Source organism: Bos indicus x Bos taurus, chromosome 7, assembly GCF_003369695.1.
Source record: "Bos indicus x Bos taurus breed Angus x Brahman F1 hybrid chromosome 7, Bos_hybrid_MaternalHap_v2.0, whole genome shotgun sequence".
Taxonomy (NCBI): domain Eukaryota; kingdom Metazoa; phylum Chordata; class Mammalia; order Artiodactyla; family Bovidae; genus Bos; species Bos indicus x Bos taurus.
The window spans coordinates 49,936,176-49,947,555 of NC_040082.1; the positions used below are offsets into that span (position 1 = coordinate 49,936,176).

The 11,380-nt window shown below is 35.9% G+C and overlaps 1 protein-coding gene and 1 long non-coding RNA gene across 6 annotated transcripts in view; both read left to right on the forward strand.

Annotated features, from left to right (window-relative positions):
* CSNK1A1 (casein kinase 1 alpha 1) overlaps positions 1 to 10,788 on the forward strand; it is a 49,677-nt gene extending 38,889 nt beyond the window's left edge. For 2 of the 5 annotated variants that reach the window (XM_027545990.1, XM_027545988.1), the window contains 2 exons: positions 983 to 1,095; positions 8,058 to 10,785. In XM_027545990.1, coding sequence (XP_027401791.1) covers positions 983 to 1,095; positions 8,058 to 8,065 — 121 coding nt within the window. In that variant the 3' untranslated portion in view covers positions 8,066 to 10,785. Of the gene's footprint in view, positions 1 to 982; positions 1,137 to 8,057 lie in introns of those variants that run through there. The other 3 variants (XM_027545985.1, XM_027545989.1, XM_027545987.1) reach the window with 3 other exon arrangements.
* LOC113895175 lies at positions 1,138 to 7,704 on the forward strand. Its single transcript, XR_003511774.1, has 2 exons — positions 1,138 to 4,740; positions 5,491 to 7,704. It is a non-coding gene; the product is annotated as an uncharacterized LOC113895175 (long non-coding RNA).
* Positions 10,789 to 11,380: the final 592 nt, after the last annotated feature.

Here is an 11,380-nt window from a genome sequence, read left to right on the forward strand (position 1 = left end):
TGACAAGTAGCAGATAAAAGTGGATTTAACCAATATTAATGAAATGTTAAGGAACTGAGTTTGACATTTTTCTATTTCCAAATGTCCTTGAAGTGTTGTAGTTTCGGATGGAGAAACCATTGAATCATGCTCAAAGTAGAATGTAAGTATTAGATACAAGTAACTGTTGTTGGAACTGGGGACTCTCCAACTTGGTAGAGAATCCTGTTTAATGCCAAAATGAATAACAATTAAAATATCAGACAAAGTTTATGATACTGTAGAGGTAGGCCCAAACTCTCGGGTCCCTAGGTAAACAACCCATAATTGGTCTTGAACAAAAGGGAAAAATAAAGTACATGTGACTCAAAAATCTTAGTTGGAAGAGAAGAATTAGGGATAATGCTGTAATCCTACAAAAGTCTTGCATAGACAAAGTCAGCATAGACATCTCTCTCTCAAACTTTAACAGTTCCATGTCTACTCTGATTTGTCTTCAGGGGGTACCATCTTGTTATAAATATTCCCCCAGATAACTGATAGCTTGACTCAGTATTTTTGTTGTTCATGCTGCCGTCCTCCTGTTTTTTTGGCTGCACAGAGCAGCTTCTGGGATCTTAGTTCCCAACCAGGGGTGGAACCGCCCTTGGCAGTGGAAGCACGGAACCCTAACCACTGGACCATTGGGGAGTTCCCTCATGCTGCCCTTCATTCCCACTCTCCTGCTCCTTTCAAAAAAGTTCAAAGGCAGCTTCTTTTTGAAAAGGGAGAGGATTTAATTATTCTTGAATACAGCAGACCAAAGTGGTGACATTTCCCTCCAATCATAATGCGTAAAAAGTAGAATTAATTAACCAAAAAGGAAGTCAACTATAGGGAAAGAAATCTTATAGGAGCTACCACAAAAGAAAAAAAAAATGCTCTCACTATTTTGAAAGTTCAGTAGAGCATTTAAATTGGACCTTGTTGTTAATGGATTAACATATAATTTTATATTTTCTAGGACCCTGAATCACCAATATGACTACACATTTGATTGGACAATGTTAAAGCAGAAAGCAGCACAGCAGGCAGCCTCTTCAAGTGGGCAGGGTCAGCAGGCCCAAACCCCCACAGGCAAGCAAACTGACAAAACCAAGAGTAACATGAAAGGTTAGTAGCCAAGAACCAAGTGACGTTACAGGGAAAAAAATTAAACACAAAATTGGGTAATTCATCCATTTCTAACAGTGTTAGATCGAGGAGGTGGTTTTAAAATACATAAAAATTTGGCTCTTTGTTGTTAAAAAAAGACGTCCTTGGAAAATTTGACTACTAACTTTAAACCCAAATGTCCTTGTTCATATATATATGTATATGTATTTGTATATACATATATGTGTGTATATTATATCATTTCTCTTGGGATTTTGGGTCATTTTTTAACAATTGCATCTTTTTTACTCATTCATTAACCCTTTCCAAAATAAACATTCGGTGTTGGGAATATGGTATAATCAATCAATCCAAAATCCTAGACCTAACACTTGTTGATTTTTAATAATGAATCTGGTTAGCCATGGTATTTTGACTTTTCAACTAACAGTGTTAAGAATTTTCTGCATGTTAATGCTTTAGCATTTAAAATGGAACATTGAGAACATGATCTAATTTCAAGGGTAGAGTCTGGCATTGCCCCCGGAGTGTCTGTCTGCTCAGTTGCAGAGCACCTCATTTACTCTCTTAAATGCTCAAATAACTGAAAAGCTCGACACATCCTTTCTCATCACAAAAATAAATCTCTTTTGTTTTTAGTTGCTATTTACCAACATGTGTTCTTAAAATGAATTTTTTTCCTTAGGGCTCCAGTTTTTTAAATTGTACAAATATTCAAGATCTAAAGGGGGTCTACTGTAGAACTGAATTCTGCAGTTAACCTCTTGCAAATTGGAAAAAAAGGAAAACTGGGGCGAATGCCACTTGGCTGCTAGTCTAGTTCCCTTCTCTCTCTGGCATTCTTAGTATCTCTAAGGAGTAGAACTGTTAGGACACAGTACCATTTCTTATCACTGTTGCCACACAGTTCAATTCCTGTGTTTTTTGTCTGTTTTTCTTTTCCCCTTTCTGGGCCTTAACTCCTGATACCTGCCTACTTCCTAAAAGTGTAGTGGGTGGGTAAGGTTTGTTTGGGGTTGTTTTGTTGTTGTTGTTTCTAATTATGTAATTTCTGAATGACTGCTCTAGTCTGAACTTGATCTTTTTGGTCCGTGTTATTAGTGTTGAATTTTAAAAATTTTGTAATATAAAAACAGGCTCTAATCTGAGGATACTGTTCAAGTAGTATAGTTAACTGATGTCATCCTCATCCCAGCAGCTCATCTATTAGAATGAAGTTGAGGTCGTTCACTTTCATGTTTCTGTATTTGGGAAGGATCTGGAGTTGAATGTTTGATGTAGTGGGAGTTCTTAGAGATGGCAAACACTAATGCTTGTCCAGTGCTCTGCCTCTGCATCATAGTTGGGATTTAATTGTCCCTTTCTAATCATAGTGTCAACAATTTCTTAATGAGGTAGGTAGCTAGCTAGTATTGCTAAGAAGTAGTTCTGCCATTTAGGTAAGACCACAGAGACTCTCTAAACTGAGGACCTGACACCTACAGTATATTTGTGCTTTTTCTACAAAATGAAACAAATTTTTGCCTAAAGCTAGCTGGGGTAATAGGATGATCACAAGTTGCAGTTTCTAGAACTAAAATTAGATTGAAATCTTACCTGACCTAGAACATCTTACTTCAGGCATTCAGCAGCCTTCAGAAAGAATAACCTTATTTTGAGCTAGTTTCGTTGTTAGTTTACTGTGTCTCTTACTCAATAAACAAGCAGAATTTTTGTCCTGCCTTATCCAGGTCTAAAAGATGAGAAGTTGGATCCGCTGAGTTAGTATGTTTCCTTGGAAAAAAAATTGTAATTAAACTGAAGTTTGATCCTTATTTTGTATGGTAGCCATTTTTCATAAAAGCAACTTAAAATCTTGTACAAGTTTCATAGCACTCTTAGACACTGGGGTTATACAAATACCACACAAACATGGATGTTTCATAAAACATACCACATACCACCGCAGACTACTAAGAACAAATTCTTAAACTTGTTTTATTTGGTATATAGAATGTAGTGCACTAACCAAATCTTACACAAACCCATCCATATATAAAGCCATGAAAGCATAGCACGTTTGAAGGTGGCATGAAATGGAGAATCTATTCCCTTAAGTAATCTTACCCACAACTCCGTTATCTGGGTCATCCAGTAAGAAATCCCCTGTGAAGCCTGGAGTTTGTAAGTAATAAAGGTGTTTGAAGGCATCTCTTCTCTTAGGATTCCCTACTGTACGTTTTTAGGTAAATCTCTGTATTGCAGGCACATGCATTCCTGGGGGAGGGGGAATCCCCCAAATAGTAGCTTTTACTAATATGTTTTATATAATAATATTGGAAAAATCCACATCTAGTATTTCTTCCATCAAAAGCTATAACTTGTTTTAGTAGTTGACTAGGAATGTGCAAAGACTTGAAAGTCTGACTTAGCTAAGATGGACTTCCTATGTGTAGTAGACTTCTATTTACTTTTGTAAAGAAAAGATCTTTTGAAATACTCCATTGCAAAGGCCATCAAAAGACTAAGAAACAAAGCATCTCCTGTAAAGCTGACTGTGATCGCTACTGTTTTTAAGTGCTCAGGTGCCACAAGACTACAATTACTGTTTTTATACACATTAAAGAGGAAAAGATTTACATCTGGTACAGTTCCAAATGCATTTCCACTCCCTTTTCTTCAACTGTATTGATTATAGGGAAGGTGCTTTTAAGGACATTTAAGACATAGTAAATGGCAACCCACTCCAGTGTCCTTGCCTGGAGAATCCCAGGGACGGGGGAGCCAGGTGGGCTGCCGTCTGTGGGGTTGCACAGAATCGGACACGACTGCAGTGACTTAGCAGCAGCAGTAGCAAGACATAGTAAAGGAAAGAAATATTTTTAGGACATTCAGAATTCACCTAAGTTCACTGTTTCTTTAGTATAGGGCAGAGATGGGGAAGATTTCAGAAGGTAGTGAAGCCAAAGGTGCATCCTCTCAGAATTCTAATACTCTCATCATCTTAACCCATCTGTTTACTATTCCACTGGCTACTAAGCATAACTGTATCATAGTGTAAATGGATGTCAAATTGTTGGCATTTAATAGATTAGATATAATTTTTCCATCTCCATGATCTTCCTTGAATTATCTTCCAGTATTTACTGGGCTTCACTTAACATTTATGTCCAGTTTAACTTTTTCTGGCTTCACCAATTGCTGCTAGGAACGTGGCTGGTCATTCAGCAACGTAAACCAGATCACAGGGGAAGACCTTGAAATATCTGGAGAGACTGCTTTGCTCTGAATACTCTCAATCCAAAGGAGTGGCAGGGAGCTGCATCTGTTTCAGCTGCTGCTGAAATTTTTATCAGGTGTTTTTTCACCGCGGACAATAAAGCTGGAGAAAAGAGAACCAAATAACCCAACAGGAAATGAAGATGATTGCTTAAGAGTTGATTTGACATGATCTAAAGCCCACATCTCTAAGGCTTGCTGGACCTATCAAACTTTTCAACTTGTCAGATTGGAAACAACAGAAGACCTAGAACAACAGTCAGAAGACCTAGAAGAGCACAGTGCTGCCGACTCAGTGGTGTATAATGCAGACCATCTACCAATTGGGGAAGGAATCAGTTGTAACAGGTATTTTAAAATTCACATCCTTCAAAATCTGTAGCAGAATTAATTGCATAAAAGAAAAGACAAGAAATCAGATCATCAGTCTTAAAATGCAGTGTAAGGATGATGACAACTCTATACTAAGTTGTCATCTATTTTGTTTGTAGTGATAAAAATGTTTCCCTTATCTTTCCCAACTGAATACATTTTTTAGTTTCTGTGGAAAAGGAAGAATTATTGTAGCTCTTCTTTCTTTGAAGTTTTGGTTTTTGTTTTTAACTTTTATACTGTCAGTCTGATTCAGAATTCTCCAAGCTTGATTCTGATTGTGCACAAACAAAAAAACTGCACAAGCGTGTTATAGGAAAAGGGAAAAAGTTAATTAATATAAATGGCATTCATAGTGAATATAAATATTATAGTCAATTTTTTTGTCAATTAATTTTTAAAAGTAATATCTTATTAAGGAATTCTAAATTTTAAAAGCTCATCATAAACTTCCTGGCCTTACTATTAGATAAATATCTCTTTAAACTAGTTTGTGATTCTATTGAAAAACAAAGGTTAATATGAAGTTAATTTACAAATAGGATCAAATGTATACTTTGCAGATATCAGACTGAGGGATAGAATCTCCTGGTTAATTACAAATGAGCATTTTTTTCTCCTTTTGCAGATTTGTTAAATCTTAAATATAGCTATTAACTCCTGAACTTGTCACATTAGTTCTCCAGCCTTGTTTTAACTTTTCCCTCCTCCTCTTTTTTTTTTTAGGAACAAATGGATTCAGTCCTTATTTTAACTGTTGTGATGAAGATGGGTTTTGGACTTTGAGAAGCCAGGAGACACCACCTAAACAACCACAAGAAAAACCGAGGACTAGTGCGCACTGGGGAAAAGAATACTTGAAGACTGAAGATTGAACACCTGCTGAATGCTCCTATTGAGATTTTTCCTAAACAGACATCTCTAACATTTTAGGACGATTTCACCGGAGAAACATTGATCTCTGGGTGGAACATCCTACCATTGGCCCGTCTGAAGAGTTGAATCTGGATTTGACTCCTCTCTTCTACCAGGAATATTATTAGGCCAGCCTTTAACCAGTCCCTAAATAATTGTAATCATTAATTAACCCAGAAGTTCTTCAAATATAAGATTAAAAAGATGAACAGATATAATTCTTACCCTTATTAAAGACAAAAGAGTTTTCTAATATTTTGACTGATGATGTAACTTATGTTTTCTTTTTAGTTTGTTAGTGGTTTTTATTTTAAAGCTGTTTGGATATTCAGCATAGTACAGGTTTGCCCTCTACCTGAAAGTAGGGTGTTCTTAAAACTTTTCCAAAGCTACAGTGGCATAAAGTGAAAAAACAGTTACCTTAGGATACATGTTGCTGATACATTGAGATAATGCTTAGATGCTAGCTGACACAGTTCAGAGCTGTGGTAACTTAAGGGCTGAGAGCAGTTCCCAGGGAAAGAACTTGGTGGTGCCATTCTTAATACTCAAGGTGCATACTACGTCTAGATCTGCTGAGAAACACTGAGCGCTATTTTGATTTTGCTTTTTTTTTTTTTTGGAAAAGCAAAATACCTTTGAATTTCTTCTGGTTAGTTAAAATAGGTACTAATGTAGGTCTTTCCTATATCAAGTGGCATACAGTGAACTTTTGAAAAGTTAAGGGGACACTGGTAATTAAATTATCTGTAATATAATCATGTAAGAAGCTATGGTAAATGAAGACCCAACAATCTTAGTGGCTGTGAAAACATTTTTACTGTATTTTTCAATAATTTCAAAAAAAATAATTGCAAGACTTGAAACCATCAGGTACTCATCAGGATAAGTCTTATTGCTATTTAGCTAACCCATAGTTTCAATTTGCTTCAAAATATTCTGTATTTTAACATTGAAACTAAGTTAAAACTTATGGTCAGAATTTGTTTAAATTCAGGTTTGATCTGACAGCCTTTTTGTGGTTTTACTGCTAATCCTGCTTAATATGCATCAGCAAGGTGGTATTTGTTGCGATAAACTACATTTTCAGAAAGTTTTATCTTTGATTTTTAGCATTTACTTTGTGAACTTAGTACTAGGATGGGTGGCAAAGGCCTGTTTTCACACCTATTTTGTTGTTAGGCATTATGCAGAGATGGAGAAGTAGTCACATCTTTGTCTTCAGAGCTTGTCACAATCTAGTTTTTAGGTGAATAAAGATGACTTTCTGCCCTTAAATGAAAAAACAAAGACATACATGCAGAAAAAATTACAGAACTGTTTCATTTATCGCACAAAACCTGTCGGAGATGGTCCTAAAAATGTTGAAGTACCAAAAAAAAAAGCAGCTTATGATTGGCAAAACAATTTGTGCTGAGGAAAAGTAAGTCAATGGAGTAAGCTAGAATGATATATATATTTATTGGCTTTAAGAGGAGGGATTGGACCAAGAGGACATTGATGCCTCTAGGTGAGAGAAGGTGCTGATAGGATATTCCTGATGCTGAGAGACAGTATATTCCTTTTAACTACAGATAAAGCTTATAGGCATTAGAGGTAGACATATTTGCTCTGATTCTCTTCAGCTGTAGGTAGAACATGGCAATTATATACCTGAAGCCTCCTCCTATTCAAGCCTACCTGTATGTAGTAGCCCTAAGGTCTAATTTGTGAAACAGGAGTGGTATATTTACAGAGTGGGGAGGCTTGAAGTAAAGCCAGAAGGCCTCACTCATTTACACATCAAATCAGTGGTAAAAATTAGTGTTTTTAATATAACTGATAAAGAATTTTTAAAGTCTGTGGTTCTATGGTAATAAGTATATGGTTTATACTTATTACCAGATTTGTGTTCAGTGAAATAACTCAGATAATTGTGCCTTTAATACATTTGTTATTAAAGCCTATTGTCCCTCATTTGTAAAAGAAATAACGTACAGAAAAGTTCTTGCTCATAGTGTGATTAAAACTATATTTTCTAGTTGATAGAGCAATCTTTTTTTTTTTTTTACTTGACAAACACATATAATGTATTCTAGGTACTAGAAATACAGAAGTAAAGTGAATAGGCTTATTGGAATTAACACTAATTCTCCATCTTGAGGATTGTATGCTGGACTGGAAGGCTTTAATTCACTGTATACTACTCCTGCCTAGAGGCATCCCGAACAGAAGTTTGCTGTTTTCTTAAACAGTTGGGCTGACCTGGTGATTTTCAAATAGATGAAAATAGCATGAGTATCATTCTAAAGTAATTATTTCCCTACTTTGGGTATGGTTAAGAAAATTTACTTGAATTTTAACCTGTTTTTCTGTTTTGATTTTTTTTTTTTTAATAGGTTTCTAAGCATGAATCAAGGAACAGAAGAAGCAGAGCAGATGATCGGAGCAGCATTTGTTTCTCCCCAAATCTAGAAATTTTAGTTCATATGTACACTAGCCAGTGGTTGTGGACAACCATTTACTTGGTGTAAAGAACTTAATTTCAGTATAAACTGGCTCTGGGCAGCATTGGTGATGGATGCTGTGTCCTGAGTTGTAGCCGCTGTAATTGTGAATATTAACTGAGATAGTGAAACATGGTGTCAGTTTTCTATTGCATTTTTTCAAGTGGAAAAGTTCACTAAATGGTTGACACACACAAATTGGTGGAGAAATTGTGCATATGCCAATTTTATGTTAAAATCTTTTATTTTGAACTATACTGCTTTGAGATCTCATTTCAGAAGAACGGCATGAACAGTCTTCAGCCACAGTTGTGATGGTTGTAATTGCTCACAATTGTGCATTCTTAGGGTTTATCCATCCCTGGGGTTTGCAAGTTGTTCACTTAAAACATTCTTAAAATGGTTGGCTTCTTGTTTGCAAGCCAGCTGATACGGTAGCAACCAAAGATTCCAGTGTTTGAGCATATGAAAGACTCTGCCTGCTTACCTGTGCTAGAAATAACAGCATCTAAAGTGAAGACTTTAAGAAAAACTTAGTGACTACTAGATTATCCTTAGGACTCTGCATTAACTCTATAATGTTCTTGGTATTAAAAAAAAAGCGCATATTTGTCACAGAAATTTAGTTAACATCTTACAACTGAACATGTATGTATGTTGCTTAGATAAATGTAATCACTGTAAACATCTATATGATCTGGGATTTTGTTTTTATTTTGAAATGGGAGCTTTTTTGTTTACAAATTCATTAAAAACTATAAACTGTTTCTGTAAGGAAATGAGATTTTTTAAAAAACAAAAAAATGCCTTGCTGACTCACTATGAAATCAAAATCTCCCCAATTTTTTAATAGACTACTTCAAGCCATTTGTTACGTAATATTCCTTTGGAAATCATTTTAGATTTACTGTCATAACTCTCAAATTTTTTATTAAAAAAATTTTTTTTCCCTGAAGCGGAAAGGCATTCTTTCATTTTTCTTTCTTTTTTTTAATGACCTGCAGACACAATACCTCGTGCTGCAGCACCTGCCAGGACTTGGTATTGTAACTTCTGCAGCTTCAAACTAACCGCTGGACTGATTTTGAATAAGAATGAAAGCGTTAAAGGGTTTATCTATAAAATGAAGCTATTCTTTAAATTCCTGGTTGATGGGCAGATTGACTCCTAATCTTGGAGAGCATCATACCATGAGAGATTCTTGTGATGGGTGATCCTCCCCAGCCCCTACCCATTTCTATAAATTATCTGCAGTTTATCTCTCAGTCTTACTGTGGCTCTTTTTCTGACCCAAGAAAAAAGCTTTCTATGATTAATTCTTTAGTGTAGCGTGAAAGTTGCTCAGTCGTGTCCAACTCTTTGCAACCCCATGGACACAATCCGTGGAATTCTGCAGGCCTTAATACTGGAGTGGGTAGCCTTTCCCTTCTCCAGGGGATCTTCCCAACCCAGGGATTGAACCCAGGTCTCCCGAATTGCAGGCGGATTCTTTACCAGCTGAGCCACAAGGGAAGTTAGTGTAATTTATTCATTTATAGCATGTCAGAATAAATTTAAAAACTTCTGTCTGAAAATGCTGCCAGGCGCCTATTGTGTAAATGTAGGTATTTTGTAAAAAATAACCTTGAAATTGTAAATTGACATGTGTTTGGTCAGATTGTGTCAGGTTTGTTTCCTTCCTTTTTTTTTTTTTTTAAATTTGAAAACTACATTAGCAATAATTAATTCAGTGATTACCACATTCTGCCATTAAAGGATATATTAGCACCATCATACTGCAGAAATCTTAATGAATATGAACTTCGGGGTAGGCAGCTTCTTTGTTTTCTTTCTATCCACCCGTGTTGGTTAAGGTATTTGTTTCTTGACTAATAAACCCTTTGATACTTTTAGCCAGAAATCAGTCTCATAAAGCTATTTTTGAGTATAGTTTGTGTAAAATAAAAATGTTTAGCTTTGGTAATAACTTTTCCAAGCTGAACTCCCTCTAGCAAGATATTTTTCAGTGCTTTTATTTACTATGCACTTAGACTATGCACTTTTTCTGAAATATTTTTGTAACACTTAACTTTTTTGTATTTTTGCCATTTGAAAAGGTTGTGGTGTAGTTGGTCTGTAATTAAGTTGCAGATTTAAAACTGCTGTTAGCTTTGTAAATCAAAATATAGGTGTTTTTGTCCTGGTATATTGTCGTTCCATCTGCAGCTGGAGTTGGAATCTCATTGATCTTCTAGCTACCATTCATTTTCTTCACAGTTCACGAAAGAAGAATGTGAAATTCAGTGAATGCTGTTATTAATCCTGTCGGGAGATGAATCTCATTTCACCAAAATTAAATTATGTTTTTCCACTAAAATGATGATACAAGTTGAAGACACATCACTCTGAAATTGGAAGACCTCACCACTTAAGGCTCCGCAGTGGCTTACTCAGCTGAACTCTAGGTTACTACTCTTTACTTTGTTCACCCATTGGGGGGTGCAGTTTTTTTAAATGTTGGGAGATGGCCATTCTAACTACTGTTGAATGTCTCTGTTTTGGGAAGGTATAACAAGAAAATAAAAAAGAATATATATGAAGGGAGAGACTGGTTATCTCCTCCCACATGGCTGTGCTCATGCTCCTATGGCCTACGAGTGGAATTTTGGAGGGTTGCTTTTGCTATTATTTTCCATCAACAAATACTAAGAGATTTTTTCCTGTTTCTACTAGTCCTTGCAGTGTTTTGAGCAAACTATACTTTATAAACTTAATTCCATTGTAATAAAAATACCAAGCAAAAGGATTTTAGAAGCCAAGCCATTGAGCTAGTTTTCTCTAACATTTGCTGAGATACCAGTATTACGTTCTTGCAACTTGACTAGAATGAACCTTGGAAAGGGGCGTCCTAGACGTTTTCAGCTTAGCTCCTAAAAATTTGTCGGTAGTCTGGGAGATAGTTGCCTTTTTCTGAGCCAGACTGAAACTTAGCAGTCTTTCAGATTTTCTCTTTGTCACATTTTAGACATTGATAACTGTGACCAATGATTTTATGAATCTGAGATGTGCTGGTCCCTTTGAAGTGAGACTGTAAGTACATTATGGTTGCTCACAACATTTTAGGGATTCCCTCCCACCTCAAAAACAGATAACTTCCACTCTTCTCTGGAATATATTTACTGACTTTCAGTATACCTCTCATCTTTTGAAACTGCCTAAGACAGTAATGAATTAGG